General features: G+C 60.7%; 2 protein-coding genes across 7 annotated transcripts; both read right to left on the bottom strand.

Moving 5' to 3' along the window:
* Positions 1 to 1,190: 1,190 nt before the first annotated feature.
* Positions 1,191 to 7,721, bottom strand: SERPINF2 (serpin family F member 2). Of its 3 annotated transcripts, none has more exons than XM_059907239.1 (10): positions 7,636 to 7,721; positions 6,416 to 6,482; positions 6,234 to 6,272; positions 6,051 to 6,113; positions 5,570 to 5,771; positions 4,972 to 5,115; positions 4,622 to 4,825; positions 4,038 to 4,180; positions 2,339 to 2,543; positions 1,191 to 1,711 (listed from the first exon to the last, which is right to left on the bottom strand). In XM_059907239.1, the coding sequence occupies exons 2-10, from the start codon at positions 6,476 to 6,478 to the stop codon at positions 1,299 to 1,301; spliced, it is 1,476 nt and encodes a 491-aa protein (XP_059763222.1). In that variant the 5' UTR covers positions 6,479 to 6,482; positions 7,636 to 7,721; the 3' UTR covers positions 1,191 to 1,298. The 3 variants fall into 3 exon arrangements, with proteins under 3 accessions (XP_059763222.1, XP_059763223.1, XP_059763224.1); XM_059907240.1 differs by lacking the exon at positions 7,636 to 7,721 and adding an exon at positions 6,907 to 6,993; XM_059907241.1 differs by lacking the exons at positions 6,234 to 6,272; positions 6,416 to 6,482; positions 7,636 to 7,721 and having other exon boundaries at positions 6,041 to 6,116.
* An 888-nt stretch (positions 7,722 to 8,609) lies between these two features.
* WDR81 (WD repeat domain 81) lies at positions 8,610 to 19,746 on the bottom strand. Of its 4 annotated transcripts, none has more exons than XM_059907337.1 (10): positions 19,635 to 19,746; positions 14,927 to 15,034; positions 14,484 to 14,674; positions 14,171 to 14,361; positions 13,756 to 13,921; positions 13,512 to 13,677; positions 12,133 to 12,822; positions 11,365 to 11,510; positions 10,901 to 11,080; positions 8,610 to 9,847 (listed from the first exon to the last, which is right to left on the bottom strand). In XM_059907337.1, the coding sequence occupies exons 2-10, from the start codon at positions 15,018 to 15,020 to the stop codon at positions 9,527 to 9,529; spliced, it is 2,145 nt and encodes a 714-aa protein (XP_059763320.1). In that variant the 5' UTR covers positions 15,021 to 15,034; positions 19,635 to 19,746; the 3' UTR covers positions 8,610 to 9,526. The 4 variants fall into 4 exon arrangements, with proteins under 4 accessions (XP_059763320.1, XP_059763317.1, XP_059763319.1 ...); XM_059907334.1 differs by having other exon boundaries at positions 15,779 to 19,704; XM_059907336.1 differs by lacking the exon at positions 19,635 to 19,746 and adding an exon at positions 15,629 to 15,754.
* Positions 19,747 to 21,285: the final 1,539 nt, after the last annotated feature.

Raw genomic sequence — 21,285 nt, 5'->3', positions numbered from 1 at the left:
AGAAGCGAGATCCCATCCTAGGGACTTGCTCTTAACCACCGCGCTACAGGGCCGCAGGTGGCTGCTGCCACATGGACGCCCTGCGCTCACAGACAAGGGCCCACCCACGTGGACACCCATGCTGCCCCCAGCCCTGTGCCAGGGTGCCCCCAATTGCTTCCCCCATATCCTCAGGCGCTGACAGCCTCCAGCTGGAGCCGGTGCTCCCGGCAGCCTGCCCGCCCCCGTCTGGCGGGCGCCAGCTCCAGGCAGAAGGGCTGGCATGTAATTAGAAACTCCTCAAGCTCCCTAATTGCCAGTTCTTCTCCCAAACCGGGAGGCTGGTGCTATTCTGAGTCGCCTTTGTTGCCGGCTGCCTGAGGTCCGTAGAGAGGAACAAGCTGAGAGCAGATCCAGGCTGGCAAGGGGGTGGCCCTGGACAGGGCTGGTGAAGTCAGAGGGACGGCACGGTTCAGAAGGGCTGGCGAGTGGCCAGAGGCCAAACGTGGCACAGAGAGGGCTGCTGCTCCTCGGGGCCCAGCCTGTGGCCTCCTCCCGCCTTCCTCCAGCGCCCCTGCTCCCACCCACGCCCCAAACAGTGACATCAAAGCAGACAGGCCCATTCATTCTTTATTCAGGTGGCATAAAAATCACTACAAAAACTTTACAAAAGAGCCTTCGGGAGCTAATGCCCCCCGTCCCCTCAGCCACTGAGACACCAGGCAGAGGGGACAGAGGGGAGAGGAAAGAAGGGGAGTCCTGGCAGTGTTGGCACCTCCGAGGACCAGCGGGGAGACTGAGGCGACAGGGGGGGCTGGAGGCTGGTGGGCAGCTCAGGGCAGAGGCAGTCGCACAGGGTGCTCGACCTCCACCCACGTGTTTAACCCCACGACAGTGCTCGGCACCCCCGGGCCACCCCGTCTCCCCAGCCAGGGTGTCCACTTCTCCCTGTCCCTCCCTCTCTGGTAAACAGGCGTGGAGGCGACCCAGCCAACTTCGGGAATAACCTACCTACCTTCCTGACAAAAATGAACCCACAGCTGCCCTTCCGCCCAAGCCCCAGACAAGGACACCCTCTGAGCCCCTTTGGAAGAAATGATGCGGGATCAAGGCCCATGGTTCCCTGATGCCTGCCCTCCTCCCAGCGCCACCCCACCCCAAACTCCCCAAGAGGAGAGGAGAGAATGGCTCCCCTCCTCCCCTCTCCCAGACTGCCCCCCAGGCCCCCGCCCGCAATCCCGCAAAGCTGTTTGGAAAGAGTCACATGAGTTGAGAGGCTGGTCCAAGCAGGGACTCGGGATGCTGGCGGCCACAGCCCCTCACTTGGGGCTGCTAGGCTGGGGGTAATCCTCCTCCGAGGGGGGCACAAGTTTTAAGTCAGGGCCGAAGGGCTTGTCTCCGCGGGGGAAGACCTTCTGGTGCTGCAAAAAGTCCCTGTTGTCAGGGGAATCCTGCTGCTCCTTGGGCTCCGGCTGCGCGCCGGGATTGGGGTTCCTCACGCTGCCCACAAAGAGGGGCAGGCTCGTGCTGTCCTCGAGGATGAAGAAGAGGAAGGGGCGGTTCACGCTGAAGGAGGAGAGGGACATGCGGGACATGGCCGTGCTGGTTGTCGCGGCCGCCTCCACGCCGGCCTCTCTGAGCTCCAGTGTGGACTGGTGCTGCACGCTGGACACCACCAGGCTCTGGTCTGAGATCCTACGCAGGTCCGGGGCCTGGAACAGTTCCTGCAGGCCTGCCCAGGCCAGGAGATGGCTGGTCAGAGCTGCCTTCTGCCCCATACGCTGCATGGACCTGCCTGGGAGGGTGTCTGGCATCCCGGCCAGGGAACACCTTGAACCCACAGACTGCCGGTTAACTCCTATTTAACCTTCATGTATCAGCTTAAAGGTTCCTTCCTCCGGGAAGCCTTCCCTGAGCCCCTGCCCCGAAGTCCAGACAGATGCCTTTTTGATATTTCCCTGGGTGGACTAGAGAGAAGCCCTCTGTCTTATCACTTACGCTGAATTGTAAGTACCTGATTCCTCCTCTGCCGACCCCGTGAGACTGAGCTCTTTGTACCTGGTGGGCTCCTCGTGCCTCTTGCAGGAGAGCCAGCGAGGCTCACCTGCCACCCCTGGCTCTCCACCCAGGATTCTTTGCGATGCTCAGTCTTGGGCAGAGCAGGTCCTCATTCCGTTGCCCCACCCCCTGCCCAGGACAGAGAGTCCGAGGGTGCATATCAAACCCTCTCACCTCCCTAAGCCCCAGAAAAGGCCAGGACACAAGTCTAGCTCTGCCTCAGACCTGCCGGCTGGGGGCTTCCTCCTTACCCACCCCCTCAAGCCTGAGCCGGGAGCTGTCGCATGCCCGGCCTCCTTACCCAGCTGGCTGAGGATGGCCACCAGGTCCATTTGGTGTTTCAGATGCAGCTTAGGCAGCTGGACCTTGGTGGGCCTCTCCCGCAGCAAGGGCTGGTGCAGGATGCCCCAGCTCAGGTTAGCCAGCACCTGGGACACGTTCCACTCAAAATGGGTGGGCATGATGACCACAAAGCTCATGTTGTTCTTAAAGGGGAAACGAGCCACCTGCAGGCAAGGCAAGGAGACAGCATGAGGACCAGGAAGCACCCAGGCCGAGGGGGGGACCGGGCCAGCATCGCTCATGAGACAGTCCACCCTTCACAGGTGTATGTGGGGTCTCCCTGTGCCTCCACTTCCTCACCTGTGGAGTAACCTACCTGCACACACTGCAGGCTGACATGTGACGGAAAGAGATGAGCTTTTAAAGCTTCTGGCCGAGTGTCTGCACATAGGTGGCACTCACTCAGTAACTGGTAGTTTTCTCTCTCCTCCTCTGCTACCAGCTAGCCCGTGACTCAGGGTGAGGAACCCCCTGTGTCCGCCTCTCACTTCCATGCGTACAATGGACCAGGTTGTCCTAGCGGAGGAGCCGCTGCCAAGGGCGGTACCCTATCCACTCCTCTCTCCTCCAACAGTGACTTTGCCGGGCTGTGTATTTATACTGTGATTTGGGGTAAGATCTCATGTGAACAGAGTTTCCGCAGCTAAAGAAGTGTGAAAATCACTGGGCTCCATGGGCCCTGGTGGATGTGACTCCTCGGGCTCCAGGCAGAGCACCCAGGGGGCAGGACCCCTGCGGCGGGAGGGGAGTGCCAGTGTCTGGCTACCCGGGCCAGCCCGCAGAGGGCGGGCGAGACAAGAGGAAGACCAAGGAGGGCCAAGGATGGAGACGGAAGGGTGAAGGAGGTGTGGGCAGGACACAGCCTGGCGGGAAGGAGAAGCAGGATAGAACTGGTGGAGAGGTGAACGAGATGGACCACGTGTCAGGGGGAACCGGAGAGAAGCTGGGACACTGCTCCAAGGGCCTGCCTCACCCACAGCCCCTCTCAGAAGCGGCCTTGTGAAACTAACCAACACTGCCGTCTCAGCCACAGCCGACTGGCCCAGGGATCAGCTGCTTAGGCCGAGGGGACCATGTTTAGGCTGCAAGCAAGGGAGGCTGCACCTGAGATAGCTTGACATAGCACTCTCTCTAATCAGAATGTTCCATCAGGATGCTGACAAATCCATCCCAATCAGATCCTCCCTTCCAAGGAGCACCGTGTGAGAGCTCAGGTCGCATCTCCCAGGCTTCAGGGTGCTGAGGCCCTGTGCTGCCCCACGACCCATGGGTCCTTGTAATAAACTCCCATAACCAAAGATCACCTGGGACTCAACTCAGTATCCCTTCCTCAAAGAAGGCTCCCTGACCACTCTAGCTAAAATACCTTTCCCCCCACTATCTGAAATTATCCTGTTGATTTATGTTTGTTCGTGCACTGTGTGTCTTCCCTCCCCAGAACAGGGATCTGGTTTCCTTGTGCTCCACTAAACCCGCAGTGCCTGGAGCCTCAGTTTCCCCGGATGGGGGCACAGCGAGACCTTTCAGAGCCACCTGCCCCAGCGACGTGACTGCAAGGAAGGTGGGGCACACCCCTGACCCCTGTGCCTGTTCCACAGGTGCCCACTCCCTTCTCCACCTCCCAGCACCCAAGCCCAGGCTGGGGAGTCAAGGGTGACCTGGATCTCAGGCTGCTCCAGCAGAAACCAGCGCAGCGGGTACGTGTGGGCTTGCATCATGTCCACCGGCACCGTGAACTGCTCGTCCAGGTGGAAAGTGTCTCTCTGCGTGAGATCCGGATCGAACTTCCTCCTCCAGAAGCCTGAATCCAGCAGAGGGCAAGGGCCATATAGACTGGGACCAAGGTAGATTCTACCCCACCAGTCTCTTCCCCATCCCACCCAGAACCCATTTAAGGGATGAAAGGTGGAGGCTGAGGTGCCAGGGGGTGCTGTGCCAGGTGATACCCAGGTAATCTGAGGTCTGTTCCCTGGAGCGATTGCAGAACCTGGGCTTGCGTTCTCCCCTGCCCTGCCATGTTCCCAGGAACCTCCCCTAGGTCTTTTAAGACTCGGTTTCCTCCTAGGGAACTCTCTCCACAACAGCCCCATCCAGTTCCTGGGCCTCCGCCCTGCCACACCATTACCTGTCTCCTACCCTCCCGGCCCAGGCCTGGGGAGGAAGAGGGACCCTCAGAAAAAAGTGTGCCTACGGGGCAGGGGTAGGGTCTGCGGGCAGGGACCCGAGAAGGGGAGGAGCGCACCCTGGAAGTGGATGGCATTGAGGAGAAGCAACACTGTGTCATCTGGCAGATCTGAGAGGAAATCCTCAATCTTCCCCTCTGTGGCCTCCTTCACCCATTGGTTGATGTTTGCCAGGTCATCCCTCTTCCTTCCCGTCAGGCTCACGGGCTTTGCACCAAAGAGCTGTTCTGATTGTTCCACGAAGTCCTCTTTGATGGGAAATCCTACACAGAAGGGCCCACAGGCTGTTGCCCGGACTTGGGCCCCACAACCACCTGTGCTCCAACTGGCTGCCTGAGCCCACACCCATCTCCCTCACCCCTGTCCACCCCAGGGCACAGCCTAGGGAGTGTCTGCCACCAGCACCTACCTTTCTGCAGGTACATTCTGGCAGCCAATCGGAAAGCCCCAGGGCCCAAGTCCTGGCAGAGGCGGCTGAGCAGGTGGGGGAGGCAGGGCCCTGAGTCCACATGCAGCACCTGCTGCAGCCTCTGCAGCGTTTGGTTCTGAGCACCTGGAGGGGACACAGCAGCTGTGGTCCTTCCCGCCCCCACTGCCCTCTCCCAACCCTCTTGAATACCTACAGTGAACGTGCCCACGAGACCGCACTTTCTCCTCCCATATCCTGAACTGGTCTGAGGGACAGGACTCCCAAGTTTACTTTCATCTCTGCTGCTGCCAATCTGGGCAACCTCATCCTATTGCCTTCCCTCTCTGGGGAAGGTCCCACAGTGAGACCCTCCAGTCCAACGGAGACATTGTACCTATCATATTCTTGCACAAAAATCACCAGAAGCACATCCTGGGCCCAATCCCTGGGATTCTCATTCACAGAGACTGGAGTCTGCATTTTTACCAAACATCCAAGTGACCCTGATGGAGGAAGCACCTGCTCGTAAACTCTGGGGTAGGTAGAGTTCCTACTGGCCTCCCAGCTCTGCTGGTCTGGACAGGTGCTCCCACAGTACCTAGTGCCAGGTGAGACAGTGCCAGGGCCACACTCAGAGGCGACAGGATCAGGTTGGGCCTGGTGGAGCTTTGGGCCACCAGGGAGAAGAGGTCTGTGGTGAAGGCCATCATGGCCTGGGCCAGCCTGCGGGTCTGCTCCGGGTTTGGGAACCCCTTGCAGTCTCCTGGGGCCTTCTTTGGGGCAGTCTGGCCACTAGGCTCCTGCAGGGACAGATTAGGGGTCAGTGGGGTCAAGGGGTCAGCTCCAGGTTCTGTGTTGAAGATCTCCTTCAAAGCCCCTGTGCTGGGGACAGCAGGGCCTTGTCCCAGTCCAGACATGCGCAATGGCATTCAGGGGACTAGGTCCCTTCCTCTGGTCCCTCCCACCCTCTCCCTTCAGGCCTCAGCCTCACTGCCACCCTCCCCCCATTTCCTTGCCCCTGCTGATGGTCCTCCTCCCTCAGGCCCCGCCCACTCTTCCCCAGCCCCACCTGGTTGTACCTGGTTGCCCAACTTGAGGAGGGAAAGTAGGGGTAGCTTCTGCTGGGTCTGCCCGCTCATCAGCTGAAGAAAGGAGGAAGCAGATGGAGAGCAACCCTTCCCGCAGGTCTCCCCACCCTGCACCAGCCACAGGCGAGGCCCCCTGGGGCCTTCCTCCCTGCCGTGCCTCTCTCTCCCCAGTACCTGCAGGTCCAAGGGCTCCATGGTGCTCACAGGAGAGAACTGTTGAGAAAGGGACGAGGAGAGGCGAGGGAACCCCTAAAGCCAAGACCTCCCTCGACCCTGCCCCCCTCCTCTTTCCCCGAGACCCCTGGCCTCTCCCGCAGCCGCCTCCCCGCCCCACCCAGACCGCGGCCCAGGCTCACCGCTGAGCAGGGGCTTCGCAGGCAGGACAAGCTGAGCACCAGGAGCCCCCAGAGCAGCGCCATGTTCCTGTGCGGGATGGGAAGCCTCCGTTCCTTCCTGGCGCCCACACCCGCCCCGCCATGGAATCCCACCCTCACGCTCACGGGCAGCCAAAGTCCTGAGCCATCACCAAGGAGGGGACAGCAACAGCGGCAGCACACACGCCCAAAGCACAGCACTCTGAGCGGTGAATTGCTTGAACTCCTCCCTGAATTGCTTTTTCCCCTTTGTGTTTTCTGGTTGTTCACTTTTCATGCACTGAAAATGTTCTTGTTCATAAGGGGAAAATATTACCCAAACAAAAAAAAAGTCCCCATTCTTCAAGACCTGGTGTTGTGAGTCAGACCTGGGTTTGAATCCAGGCTGTGCCTCTTGGCAGAGGACGTAGGACATCTCCCTTAACCCCTCTGGGCTTTGCCTCATCTTGTAAAATGGTGGCGAAAGTCCCTACCTGTACCCGTGTGTATTGCAGGGACCAACCTAAGTCAGTCTTCGTGAGCCCTGACAACACGGCCTGGCACTCAGCAATGGCTGTTGTCAGTCTAGCCCAAGGGCCCTCTTCTGGGAGGCCTGCCCTGAAGCCTCCTCCGTACTGGGGCTCCCACCCCGGAGCTCCTATCCAACCGGCTGTCCATCGGCCCACCTTTTCTGGCTGGTCTGCTCTCGCCCACAAGGGTGGACAGGACTGTGGTCTCAGCAGGGGTGGTGGGCTGGGCCAGAGACTGGCCTTGTTGACCCAACAGCAGAGCCCAATGAATGACTCTGGCCAGAGCCACCTTTGGACTTACGGAAAACACAGGACCTGGCCCCCTCTCTGCCCCAGGCTGGCTCCGGGAAGCCAGGCTGGCGGGTGGGGATGGGCAGGTCTTGGTCCGGCCTCGGAGCAGGTCTCACACACACCCACCCTGCCCCCATCTCAAGCATCCTTCTATCACCCCTGGCCCCATCCCCATCCCACACGAGGACCCTTGGCCAGGGCCCTGATCTCCAACCTGGGCTTTTGAATCTTCCTGCCAAGAAAACGCTTCCAGTCTTTCACTTCCCAGAGGGACTCCCCCCAGAACCTTCACCGTGGCTCCTCATCACCCCAGGAGGCGGGGAAGGGACAGGCCTCCTGCATAAACTCAGCCCAGACCCCCTCGGCAAGGTGGGCAGCTCCAGGCCAAGCCACCCATCTTACCTCGGCAGGCTCCTCGCTGCTGCACACGATGTCCCTCTGGCCCCACTTGGGTGCTCCCCACGCTCTGCCCGGGTTCCAGCCAGCCCAGCTGAGCCCTCCCCTCCCACCAGGACCTTTGCTCTCAGCCAACCCCTGTTCCAATTGCTTTCTCTTCTGGTAAATATTGACCTGCACATCCGGTTAAACATTGATATTGGGACCAAAAACCCCTTTCCCACCAAGGCATCTAATACTGGGACAGCTACCTGGAACCCCCGTAGATGTGGGTCCCACTTGAGCCTAGAGAAAGGAGGTTCAGGAGACGGTCGATGAGGCTGTCCTCAGCCGGAGGGCAGATCCAGGAAGGACAGGGGCCTTCCAGTGACCCCGTGAAGTGAGAGGTTATCCCTGTTTTAGTCAGGCTCAGAGAAGCTGTGTGACCTGCCCAAGGACACAGAGCTGGGCTCAGAGTTACATCCAGGTTCCTACTTCCAATGTCCTTTCCTCACCCCCATAACTGCCTCCCCCTCCCAAGAGGAGGGAAGTGGAAGCTGCAAGAGACGACGCAGGGAACCCAGGATAGGATGCCCATCCTCAACCCTCACGTGCCCAGGCTCCTGGCTGGATGCCTCCAGCCTGGATCCAGAAGGAGGGGTGGGGAGAGAAAAGATGCGGAGGGACACAGCCTCTCCCAGCACCCTACTTCATCGGGACAATACCTCCTTACACTCCTCAAGGGTGAGCGTTCTGGAAACTGGCCTGGGGCTGCACGAACCAGAAGCCCTGTACCCTGTACCGCCGGAAGAACAGAGATCAGGCTGCCTCCCCACCTCCTCACCCTCTCCTCACTGTCCCGGAAGCTGCAGGGTTTCAACTTTTCCCCACCCTAGCACCGTCGTCAAGAAAAGCCTCACTCAGGCACCTCCCTGGTGGTCCAGGGGTTGGGGCTCCGTGCTTCCACTGCACGGCCGAAAAAAAAGAGAAGCCTCACTCGGTTCCATGGCTCTTCCAAAGAATTTATTGATCATATTTACAACTATTGCAAATAGTGAGAAGGCAGCAGAGGCCCAGCCTCAGACCTCATCTCTGCTCCAGAATGTGAGGACCCGGGGATGCCTAGGTCTCCCTGTCCCCTGGAGGAGGGAGACCTGAGATGCAGAGATGATCCTTCTTGCCCCTTCTTTCAGGGTCTTGGACCCACTCCCCCAGGGGCTCTGGACCCAGGGGCTGTCTCATCAGCTCAAGGCACAAACACTGTGGTGACGGGTGGGCAGGCAAGGCATGGGGTCGCTCCTGGCAGGCACCACCGGGCCCAGTCCATCTTCTCTCCTTCAGTCCTGCCCTCTTTCTTCCCCTACTGGTCCCACACTGGGTGGGGCCTGGCTGGGAGGACACTTCAACCCCCACCCAAGGCCCCTAACTCCTGGACCATGGCCAGCCCTTCGAGGCTGAAGTCCAAGCACCATCAGTGTCCTGGACTGGGGCGGCGGCCCGGTCCTTGCAGGACAGGGGCAGAGAGAGCCCAGCAAGGGGTGCTGTGGCTGGAGGCTGGCTAGGCAGGGAGAGTCTCCCTTCCCCTTCCCAGAGCCTCCTGTCCCCATGTGGATGCAGAGGGTGGAGCTGGGGAGAAGAGAGGGCAGCGATGCTTTCCCCAGGCTCTCCCTCTTGCTTCCTGCTGGCTTGGTGGGGCAGCATCGCCCCGAGCCATGAACGAGCTCCCTTCTGGCAGCCTCAGTGGCTCTGGGGGTTCAAGAGCCCAGACCTCCACGCCACCTCAGCTGGCAGGCCATGTGGGAACCCAGGGCGTGGGGCCTGAGGCTTGCCAGGAGGGATGTTGCTGGGGAAACAAAGGTGAGGGATGGACTCCCAGAGGACGTGTGCCCACCTCCGCCTGGCCAGCTCTTGCCTCGGACTATGCCAGGAGGCGGATGACCCCGTTGTCTGAGCCCAGCAGGAGGTGGCGTTTGGTGGGCAGCAAGGCCAGGCTGGTGAGCGTGCCACGGAAGTTCTCGGAGCTGAGCTTGGTGGTGGCCTGGGAAGGCGGCTCAAGCAGGGAGCAGACGCCGATCTTGTTGGCCATGGTGCCGGTTACCACCTCGCTGCCGTACAAGTCGAAGGTGTGGATAGGATCGGATGTTGACTTGTAGTGATGTGTGGGCTTCTGCTCCAGCTCCTTCCAGACAGTCAAGGAGTGGTCAGAGGAAGAGCTGACCAGGACACTGCCCTCCACCGCCTGCCCGGGGAGAGCAGAGCCTCAGCAGGGACCAGGGTCTTCCTGTTTCCTCCCACGGTATCTCCCAGGAAGACAGGGCATCCTGAGCCGGGGACAGGCTGCCACCCTCCCACGTTATATTAACGTTAGTTAAAAGGAATATTAAGTGTCATCAACCTAGTCATCATTATAATTTGGGCACTTACTACGTCAAGCATTGTATTAGGTATATTAAACGTCTTACCATGGTTAATCTTCGTAACAACTCTATGAGGAAGCTGTTGTCATTGTTCCCATTTTACAGAGGAAAACACTAAGGCTCAGGAAAGTTAAGTAATCATACAAGGTCACAGAACCCATAAGTGGCAGAGCCAGGATTAACACCCAGGCTGACCCCAGAGACCTCCTGATGCTTTCTTGGAAAGTCAGAATTTAGAGGCATCCAGAACCCAGGATCCCCTGGGGGGCCCTGGAGGGAACCAGGGGCTGCCTGCCCCCAGCAGTGGCAGTGCATGTCCCCTGGCTGCCACTTAGGATGGGGAGGGAGTCCCAGTTGCCTGGAAAAACCCTCCCACAAAGAGCCCTGTTCCTCCCCTCCTGCACCTCCCTGAGCAGTTCCCTGAGGTCTGTGATTGAAAATGGGCTGGGGGTGGAGGTGGGGGCAGGATTCCCATGCCCGATCCGCCCCTGCCCGCACCGGGACAGCCCAGCTAGGGGCATGGACTCTGCTCAGTGGTCTGGGGGCAGTAAACAGCCTCCCAGCTGAGCTTTATTTAACCTGACTGGGTCACGGACAGGGCCTGACCCCTGATCCTCCAAGCAAGACAAATATGGACAAGGGTTACTCATTAGAACATCACCAGGAAGCAGCAGGGTCAGCTCGGCCCCCCGGTTCCACCCAGAGGCCAGCCTCCTGCCGAGGCCCCCGTGGTGCAGCTGGCTCCTGACCCTCCCTGCCCATCAGTCCTCGGGCAGGTATAAGGGGGGTCAGCTGGAGCCTGTCCTGGGTGGGCTCTAAGCAGAGGTGAGGGCTGGAGCAGTCAGCCAGGAGGGGAGGGGGACCAGGTCTGTCACCTTGATCTGCAGGATGTCCCCTTCATGGGCAGGCCAGCCACGCAGAACCAGGCCCGTACGGGTGTCCAGGAGCACCATGAAGCCCGAGGAGAAGCCGGCCACCACACTCCGGCCGCTGGGGCTGACAGCCAGGGAGCGGACGAGTCCAGGGTTCAGCCCGCTGCTCAGGCGGAACTCATGCTGCGGGCAGAGGAAGACAAGCTGAGGCGCCACCGCCTGCTCCCACCCGCATCTCCCCGAGGTCCAGCTCATCCCCCAACCCACACAGCTGGAAGGCCTGAGCCTCGTCCCCCATCCAGGGGGGGCTCCCCAAATCCCGGGCCAGAGTCCCCCCCCACCCCAGGGTTTGCTGCTGCGTGTGATCCGTCACCAAAGAGAAACTCTGCCCTGGCCTCCTCTCTTCAGGGGTCTCTCCTCCCTGCCAGGCACCCAGGCCAGGGCTCAGGGAACAGGCTGCCCCTGACCTGCAGGCCAGGCTTCCGGCAGTCTACAAAGCGCAGGGTCGAGTCAGAGCTGGCCATGGTGATGCTGGTGTGGGGGGCGGGCATGACAGCCACAGCGGTCAGGGGCACCCGGCTATCCGACGGCTCCACCATGCGAAGGGTCTTCCCTGGGCAGGAAAGGCACGGTGGATCTGGGTCCCAGCCACTGATGGAAGAGCCCCGACTCCTCGTATCCCCCCAACCCACCCCGTACCTGCCTCCCACATCCCAGGAAACCTCAGTAAATGCTGCTAAAGATGTTTCTTGACCCTCCCACCTTCCTACTTCCATGGCCAAGCCAGGCCGCTCTCTTCACACAGCACCCCCGCCGAAAGCTACCTCCCCACCACCTACCTCAATGCTACTCTACCTCCTCACCCCCTGCTTTTTAACCTTATTTCTGCCTACGATGACAAAAAATAAGTGAGCAACTGTTTACCAACCAGGTACTACGTGCTCCACGTTAAGCCAAACCCCTATGCGTTATCTTCTAAAGCAGCTGTTCTGATTCCCATTTTGCAGATAGGAAAACTGATACTTCCAGCAGCAGAGTGACTTGCTCAAGGTCACTCGGCAAGTAAGTTGGCAGAGCCGATTCAAACTTGGGTATGACGGATTCCGAGTCTTAGACGCCCCTCTCTGTGGCCTCACTGGGTCACCCTCAACCACGTACCATTACACCCCAACCCACCACCCTTGGTGGAGTACCAGACAGCAGCAACAGAACAGGCCTCACCTGGGCCCGCTCACCTGTGAAGGGGTCCCAGACGTGCACAGCCCCGTCACAGCTCACCACACACTGCGGGGCCTCAAGCTGGCCCACAAAGAAGACACTCTTGCGGTGCTGGGCATAGACAAGGCGTGAGGCTGTCTCACTGGTGCCGTCCCCAGAGTTGTAGAGGGGCCAGAGGCGCACAGTGCGGTCCTTGCTGCCACTCAGGAAGAAGTCCTCGCTGCTCAGGGGCACCACACACTTGACAGCCCCTGAGTGGCCGGGGAAGCTCTGCAGGCGGATCTGGTGGAAGTGAAAGTGGGCGTCCTGCTGGTTCACGCCGATCTCGTACTGCCAGTACGCCAGCCAGTTCCCACTCAGCCCGTGCGCGCTCCGCGGCAGCTCCCGCTTCAGCGCGTTGTCCTCGCTCTGCCTGCCGAGGTCCCCGCCACCCACCCCGGAGATGGGGCCCAGCGGGCCGGGGCTCTCAGGCTGGGAGTCATCAGGGATCTGGATGCGGTTGCCGACCAGGACGCTCCCAAAGGTCCCCGAGTGGCCGTCATCCTGGGGGCAGCCCCCACCCTGGGGGTCGCACTCAGGGCCGGTGCTGGGTGCGGTGGGCTCCACGCTGGCAGGGCTGCAATTGCTTGGGCTGATGCTCTCCAGATACAGTCCCGCCAGCTCCCCCACCAGCTCGTGGTTGGGGATGATTTTCCGGATGATGTCACCTGGATGGGAGTGGGAGAGGTCCTGAGATTAGGGGAGATGGCAAGCGACTGCCACCAACCACCCACCCAAGGGCTTGGGAACCACAGAAGGCAGGGTAGGTACTGTCTGTGCAACTCTAAGCAAGTAACTCTTCATCTCTGAGCCTGTTTCCTCCCCAGGAAAACGTGGATTCACTCCTTCAGTATGGACACGTGAGCATCTTACACATGTGCTGCGTGCCATGCTGGACATCAGAAACAGAACGGTGAACAAGACAGGTCATGCTCTCCCTCCCACAGCCTAGATTTCAGTGGTGGGATGACAACATATCTGACCAGGGCTGTTCGTCCTATTCAGGGCAATGGCACACGTAGACGCTTGGCACAGGGCCCAGCCTATACGGGAAGCTACGTGAACAGTGGGCTGCTCATTCCTCTCAGACAGCTGCTAAGACGTCAGCCCGGCAGCCTGACTCCACTGCCCACCCCAGGGACAGGCCAGGCTGCTCCCGTGCCTCCTTGCCGGCCAAAGCTCAACCCCTGTTTAGACGTCACTGGGACTCAGGGGCCTAAGGCCAAATCCCTTTGCTCTGACCCAGAGAACTGTGCTGAACACCCACTCCTGACTCTAGGGGCTGGGGGAGCATGGGGCCCTCCCAGGGGAAGAGCTATAGCCACAGAGGCTGGGAGGGGACGTGATGGGCCAGTACCCAACAGGCAGGAGAAGGGCACGTAGATTGTATACGCCATCTCCAAGGTGAACACTTTCTGCAGCTCATCCAGCAGGGTGGGGTCCACAGGCCGCAGCTGCCCATCGGAGAAGGCCACCTTTGGCAGCTGGCCCTCACTGCGGCCCACGGACTCCAGCTTCAGATCCTGTGGGCAGGAAGCCCGGGGAGTCAGTGGAGGCCACGGCCCCTGGCCAGCCCACCCCAGCCAGGTAGGTCTGCCCACCTGGTGCTGAAGCTCATGCAGCTGAGAGAAGATTTGAAAGAAGGTGGCCACGGGCTCGCTCAGGTGCTGCTGGACCATCTCCTGTCCGATGCGCAGGCAGATGAGGGCGATGAGGCTAATGGTTTTCATACACAGGACAGTCCGGGCCTGGGCTCCACTTGGGAACCTGGAAATAGAGCTTATAAGCTCCAGCCCCCACTGACTCTGCAGGGCTTCCCCAGATCTATCCAAAGCTGTAAATGAAAGAAGCTATAAGACCAACTGGTCCAGACCAGATGAGGAAACGAAGGCACAGGACAGGTGTGGCTTGCTCAGGGTCACCCAGCTGGGATGAGAACCAGGACTCCTGACGCCCCGCACCCCAGGTCACCCCCTCAGCTGGGCTGCTCCCCTGTGGGGTGGTGCAGGGCCCTACCCCGTGACGAGGGAAGTGAGGAAGCTGAGCACGGGCAGCAAGACCTCGTGGCTGATACGGGGCAGGATGTCCATGAGGGTGGTGTCTGAGAGGTACACGATGATCTTCTGGGTCAGAGTCACCGCTGCCAGCAGCCCCGCCTCCTTGCGGCTGTTCAGTCGACTGGGGCCTGAGGTACTACCCGGGGCCACCTAGGGCCACAGAGCAGATGAGGGCCAGGTTGCCTCACAGACCGCCGGGAACCCAAAGAGGTCCTGGGTCGGCCCTCAGGCTCCTTGGCCGCCCAGACCCCGGCTACCAAACGGTGACTGACCAGGTAGCTGATGTAGGGCAGGTACTGGTAGGTGAGGACAGGCTCCCCGTACAGGTGGGCGACGTGGAGGAGGCAGCTGAGCACGGGTCCCGATACTATATCGCCCAATATTGGTCTCTTCTGGTAGATGTTGCCCACACTCAGCGGAGGGCTCTCGCCACTGCTCACGGTGAACTGCTGCCGGGTGGGCCCTGCCAAGGAAGGGTCAGCAGCCTTGAGCAGCTAGTGGAAGGCAGGAGGGAGTGGGCCTTCAGGGACTGCGGTGGCCACTCCTGCTCACTCTAGCTTGGGGTCTCCCCGTGCCTCACCCAAGGAAGGAAGGAGCTTACAGACTGGGACCCAGGACCGGGCCAGGAGGTGGTCCGACGTGAAAGTGGGAAGGATGCGCTACAGGGGGCCGAAGATGGGCAAAGGGCTGGAGGAAGCCCCATCCCCGGCCTTACCAACATAACACGACGTCAGCAGGCGGAGCAGGTTCCGGGCCACGTGGCGAGAGGCCACGGTGGGGCCGAGCTTGGCGGACAGCCAGCGGACCATCTTGCAGGCCGTATCTGCAGGGCGGGAGCAGGCCCTGAGCTCATCAGATAACGGCGGCTCACTACTCCCCCACCCCACCCCACGGACCCCGCCTAGCCGACGCGGAGGCCAACTCTGCCCAGGAGCCCAGCCAGCGCCTGGCCACCCCACGCCACCACCCTCCCTTTAGCAGCGGCAGAGCTGGCCTGTGGGAGTCTGGCTTTGGGGCTGCTCCAGGCACCTCTACTCGGGCATACCCTGCAGGAAGGTGACCCTTTCAGTGAATCTCCCCCAGCTCCGAAATCAGGCCCTGGCTACCACCCTCTCTGGCCTCTTCCCCTTCCGCTTCTCTTCACTCTCTCAGCCTAACCACACTGGCCTTTCACAGATTCTTTAATGGAACCGTGACGGCCTCAGAGCCTCGCACATGCTGTTCCCTCTGCCTGGAATGCTCTTCCCACCGCAAAGCCTGCCATTTTCGCCCAGCCACCTCCTCCTCATTGAACCTCAGCAGGCCCTACTTTCAAGGAAGCCTTCTCTGACCCCTGAAAATGAGATCTAAGCCCATGTTATATTCTCTCGTGGTAGCCAGCCACGTTGTTTGTAGCACTAACAGAACTCGTGCTTACGGAAGACTGCCTACAGCACGGACGTGAGCTCCAGGAGGGCAGGCCCATGGCTCTGCTGCGTGTGGATCTGCTCGACCCACTGCTTGGCACAGGGCAGGGGCTCCGCACACGGTGACTCTCAGACCGACATCTCCAGGCCTGAGGACTCACCGAGAAGGATCTCCTGCTCCTTGCCCTCCGACCGCTCGGTCAGCGGCTCCTCTTCTTCCTCCCCGTCGGCCCCGCCGTCACCGGCCACAACCGTGTCCATGGACAGCACCGTGTTGGACAGCGTGAGCTCAGACGCCTCGGGGACCTCATCTTGCTCCCCCTCCCCCTCCTCCAACACCACACAGCCTTCCTCCTCCTCCTCTTCCTCCTCGGAGCCCTCGCTTTGCTTCAAGTCCTGGCTGCTGTCACCTGACCTGAGGCTGCTCTTGTCCGCCGGGGCGCCCCCCTCGTCTGCCACGCGCTCCTCGCCCAGGGAGGCCTCGCTGGGGCTGCTCTTGTCACTCAGCCGGCCCAGGCTCACAGCCTCAGCCTCCTGGGGCTGAGGGGACTCGGCCACGTAGAGCCCGGCCTGGAAGTCCTCCGTCTCAGGGAGGTCGGCCTGGTCGTGGAAGCTGACGCCAGACGTGTAGTCCAGGAGGCCCAGGCCTGAGGAGGCAGCAGGCTGCCCATCCATCTGGATCTCCTCCCCAAAGGCACAGGAGCTAGGCCTGGCCCCCGGGAGCCCACTTTCCTCATCCTCTGCAGCCCCCGCCAGGCCCTTGCTTTCCTCCTGGGAGGCCTCCACACCCGCCAGCACCTGCAGGACGTGGGGCAGCAGGTGGACGAGAAAGGCCTGCAGGCCCAGCCGCACCATTAGCTGGGCCACAAAGCAGTCGGTGTACAGGTAGAAGCGCCCATGGAGCCGGCAGGGGCTCTCGTAGGCACCAATGAGAGGCTTCAGTAGGTACTTGTTAGCATTTTTGGGGCCCAGTGCCTTGGCGACAGGTTCAAATAGGTACCAGGCCGTATACACGGCTGTGTGCTCCTCAGACATGAGTGACAGCACAAAAGGCAGCAAGATCTCCAGGCCCTCGGGGGTGATGTCACCCAAAACTGCACCCAGTTGCTGCCACAGAGCAAAGACCAGCTCCCGCCCCTGGGCCTCGTCCTCCACGCGCCTTGCCTGGTACAAGAGGATGAACTTGTGCAGCGCGGGGAAGTACGGAGGGAAGGGAACCACGGAGCTGAAGGGGCTGAGGAGCTGGGCCGGGCCGGGCGGGGGCAATCCCTGGGAGACGGGCCTGTACTCAAACAGCGGGTCCAGCTTGCCCCTCCCTACAACCACGGGGCCTTGACGGCCACTGAGCTGCAGGAGCGTGTCCAGCACGGGCTGCAGAGACACAGGGACCTCCTTGGGATGGCGTGTGCAGAGCCCCCGAACAGCCTCGAAGCGTACCCACAAAGGCGCATCAGGCTGCAGTGTCCGGACCCTGGTGGCAAACACCATCTCAGCCAACAGGACACCCAGCGCCTGCATGTCCCGATGGAAGAGGTCCCGCAGCTGCACGGCTCGCTGGACCTGGGGCTGCTGAGGCACCTCCAAGCGGCCCCCCAGGCCTTTGGTCAAGAAGTTGCCCAGTTTCTCCAACTCTTCCAGAGCCTGCAGAGGACTGAAGCCCTCCGGAAGAAGAATCTTGCCCTCCTCACCTTCCCCGGGGTCTACCCCAGCAGCTTTGTTCCGGCGGCCTGGTCGAGAGGCTGAGGCCCCTGAGAAAGGCAGGAGGCCTGGAGGGGCTTGACTAGAAGAGGAGGAGGAGGAGGAGGAGGAGGAGGAAGAGGGGCCCAGCTGGTCACCTGCCTTCCCAGTGAGGGAGATGGAATCCAGAGCTTCTGTGGCCTGCTCCAAGTCATCTTCCCCCACCACGGGCCTGTCCCTGGTCCAGGCAGCCTCATGGGGAGTGGCCTCCAAAACCGGCCTGCCCGTTCCGTTCGTAAGCTGTGCTGGGAAGTCCTCCCGGCCCATGCTCTCCTGGATGGTCTGGAACAACAGCCTGGGGATGAGTGGAGGTTCAGGGGCAAGGGCAGGGGCCCCGGCCAGGCGCCGGGGGTGCGGCTGATCGAAGAGCTGCACCACGCCGTAGCTGGTCAGGTGCGTGTGGGCGTCCACCAGGTGCAGACACACATTCTTCTCCTTCACGGCCTCCTTGCCCTGGAGTTTGTAGCCGAAGGTGAGGTCAATCCAGTGGTGTAGGTCCTGGGACACCTCTCGGCTCTCCAGCAGCGCCCGGTGGGCAGCCACGAACTCCTGGCTGGAGCTGCACCAGGCCGGCACGTCCAGGTCGGGCATGTCAGGGTGGATGGAGCAGAAGATGGAGGGATCGGTGTAGAACTCGGGGATGCACTCATCAGGTGTCCAGCTCTGCATACGCTCCATGCTTGCGGGATACTCATGGGGCTCCCACTGCGCCCGCACGTGTCCACAGAGCACCGACCGGGGTGTGCGCCGAGCCTTGTACACATAGTATGTGATGTCAGAAAGCACGTCAGAGATGTGGTGAGGAACGTGCGGTGGCTCCCCGCCCCCCGCGCCACCTGCCACAAACGCCTGCCGCGTCATCTCATACGTGAAGTCCAGCTGTTTATCCCCCTTGTTGAGGCGGAACTTGGACTTGCGCAGGTCTCGGAAGCGCCCCCGGGGCGTGGTGAAGTCCACCACCCAGGGCAGCACTGGGTGGTAGTTGGGGTCCCCCTGCCGCCGACCTGCCAACCGATTCAGCTGCATGAGGTAGTGGAAGTTGCTGATGCGGCCATGGACCCAGTCTAGCACGAGGTCCCTAAGTTCCTCCTGGCAGGTGGGACACCCAGGTCCCCCTCCTCCCTCCTCTCCGGGCTCAATGCCTGCCCCATTTCTTGCTACAGAGATCTCCTCCTTCTCATCCTCTTTGAGCTTCTCGTAAGCACTCAGGTCCAGCCGTAGCTCACTGCAAAGCTTCTCATCCACAGCGATGTGGTGCAAAGATAGGGCCCCACAGGCCAGTCCCTGGCGGTGACAGGCATCCATGGCCCTCAGCACGCGGAAGAGAATGAAGAGCACCTTGGCTTGGCTGTTGGTCAGCTTGGCAGGGCTGAAGGTGACCACATCATGCAGGGAGAACTGCACATAGGGGTGCACCACATACAACATCTCTGGTGACTCCAACAGAGCCTCAGCTCTCAGAAGACTGGGAGAGGCAGGGTTGTCCCGAGGAGGACAGGGGCTATCTCTGGCATGTGATGGGCACTGGGTAGCTTCGCCCACTGGCAGGAAGGGGCAACCATAGACCCTCTGCAGAGCTTGTCGTACTGAGTCCAGGGCAGGGACACCTGCAGGGGCAGGGCTATGACTGTAGGGCTGCCCATAAGTGTGATACGCGTGGCGCCACAGGTTGCGATAATTCTGGGCAGCCACATCCTGCATGAAGCGAGTGAGGGTCTCCGGGCTGCCGGACCCCTCCTCAAAAGGCAGGGAGCCCAGCGGGTAAGAGAGCCTCTGTTTCCGCAGCCCGTGGACCTCCACACGCGTCCAACCGGGGGGCAGCCTCTGCACGGAGCGTTGCAGGAGAGTTCTGACTTCCGCTTCGCCCAGGCCTTCAGCGCGGGGACACGGTCCCGGGGGCAGCCGGCGCTCGCGGAGGCTGGCCAGCCAGCGCGCAGGCACTAGGGCCACCACGTGGGTGCCCCCCGGGGCTGGAGCCAGCTGCCGGGCATCGATGTTCAGGTCTCTCTCCACGCTCCGGAGCAGCTCCTCCATGTCGGGGCTCGGGGGCGGCGACCAGCCCTCGGCCTCGGTGGTAAGAGCGACTTCCCGCCCCCTGCTCCCCTGGGCCATCCCCTCCTGGCCGCCTGGGGGCGGCGCGGGGCTGAGCCCGGCCACGGCCCTCCTCGCCACAGCTTCCGGGGTGCCAAGCCGGGTGGGTGGGGATGGGCGAGGGACAGGGGCTGGGACGGAGGAGGCGGGGGTGGGCCGAAGACAGAGGGGGCGCTGGGGCGCACTTACCCCTCAGCAAGGTCCTGCACTCCGGGAGCGGCAGGGAGGGGGATGCGGGACGCCAGCGCCGGGCTCCACTGTGACGGGTCAGCTGACGCTGCTCACGTGATCGCCCCGGCACGGAAACAACCGCACGTGGCTCGACTGGTCCGGGGAACCCCGCCTCCCGCCCGCGCCACCGCCCGGCCGGCCTCGGCGCCCTCCCTCCCAGCGCTCTGCTGGGCCCGGTGGCGGATTCGCTTCTTCGGGGTGAAAGGGGCAGGGGAGGGGGATACTGAGCGACCCACGGGATTTCCCCTCCCCTCCCTACTTCCTCCTTCATGTGCTGGGTCGCGGACCTAGGGAGGCTTTCCCTAGAGATGGCACACTTTAAGTAGCTGATCATCCCTGCCACCACCCCACCTCCCTCTGGTTTTACAGAGAAGAAACCCGGAGCCGAGATGGGACTTTTGACATAAGTCCCTTCACCGCCTCCATGCTGCCTACCAAAAAAAAGAGCTTTTAGTTTTCCAAAATATTTCATCAGTAACATTCCATTTGGCCCTCACAACACTCAGTGAGGTAGGAGGGACGGTTACTATTTATATTTTACAGGTGAAAACCAAGAGCCTCCAAAGAGGCTTGTCCAAGGGGCAGAATGGAGACTTAGAAGGTGGTGCACAGATCCTTTTCCCTGGAGTCCTCCCCACTGACAGACCTCTTAACGCCTTTTTTTTTTTTTTTTTTTTTTTTTAATTCTGGGCAGTCTTGGGGAGAGAAGAGGCCCAGGCTCAAAGGCCTGGTGTTCGTGGGAGGAAATGTTTCCCCAAGACTTCCTGTTGAAGATCTGCCTCTGCTTTGCTACAGAGCCTGCCTGCTGTGGTCAGAGCCTTGCAGATGCCACGGTGGCTGGGGGGAGGGTGCAGCACGGACAGGGAGCGGAAACCAGTGAGCTGGCACCAAAACTACAGGACTCCTTCAAGGGGTCTCGGTTCTGACTCATTTGCAGGATAGATAGGCCGATGTCTGCGGCGAACCCACTGTCTGTTTTTTGAGTCCCACTCCTAGAAGGAGAGTTTGCCTCATGTAGGAGTCTGGCGTGGAGATGTGGGAGCTCCATAAAGGCACTTAAGAAAAAAATAAAGTCCTGATTAGAGAGGAGACAGGAATGGCTCAGCCATGATCTAGTTCCATCTATCTTTCTTGAAGGGGCAGCTGGAGCCCCTGATGTGCTTGGTCACATGACCTTGGGCAATAATAACTTACAGCCACCGTTTTATTTTTAAATTTATTTACTTTTCATTTTTGGCTGCATTGGGTTTTCCTTGCTGCACATGCGCTTTTTTCTAGTTGCGGCGAGTGGGGGCTACTCTTCGTTGCGGTGTGTGGGCTTCTCATTGCTGTGGCTTCTCTTGTTACGGAGCACGGGGCTCTAGGCGCACGGGCTTCAGTAGTTGTGACACACAGGCTCTAGAGCACAGGCTCAGTAGTTGTGGCGCACAGGCTCAGTAGTTGTGGCGCACGGGCTTAGTTGCTCCGCAGCACATGGGATCTTCCCGGACCAGGAATCAAACCCGTGTCCCCTGCATTGGCAGGCAGATTCCCAACCACTGAGCCACCAGGGAAGTCCCACAACCACCACTTATGAGCGCTGATTAGGAGCCAGGCATCGTGCTAAGCA

This window comes from Balaenoptera ricei, chromosome 20, assembly GCF_028023285.1.
Source record: "Balaenoptera ricei isolate mBalRic1 chromosome 20, mBalRic1.hap2, whole genome shotgun sequence".
In the NCBI taxonomy this organism is placed as follows: domain Eukaryota; kingdom Metazoa; phylum Chordata; class Mammalia; order Artiodactyla; family Balaenopteridae; genus Balaenoptera; species Balaenoptera ricei.
This window is presented reverse-complemented; position numbering and strand designations above follow the sequence as displayed.

Excerpts from the sequence above, each read along its gene's own strand:
- WDR81 (XM_059907334.1), bottom strand. The coding sequence starts at position 19,466 with ATGGCCCAGGGGAGCAGGGGGCGGGAAGTCGCTCTTACCACCGAGGCC. Across the intron at positions 15,035-15,778 it reads GGAGCAGGAGATCCTTCTCG|ATACGGCCTGCAAGATGGTC; the intron begins GTGAGTCCTCAG and ends CCCGCCCTGCAG. Across the intron at positions 13,922-14,170 it reads CTCACTTCCCTCGTCACGGG|GTTCCCAAGTGGAGCCCAGG; the intron begins GTAGGGCCCTGC and ends CTCTATTTCCAG.
- SERPINF2 (XM_059907239.1), bottom strand. The coding sequence starts at position 6,478 with ATGGCGCTGCTCTGGGGGCTCCTGGTGCTCAGCTTGTCCTGCCTGCGA. Across the intron at positions 6,273-6,415 it reads TGCGAAGCCCCTGCTCAGCG|TTCTCTCCTGTGAGCACCAT; the intron begins GTGAGCCTGGGC and ends CTTTCTCAACAG. Across the intron at positions 4,181-4,621 it reads CAATGCCATCCACTTCCAGG|GCTTCTGGAGGAGGAAGTTC; the intron begins GTGCGCTCCTCC and ends TGCTGGATTCAG.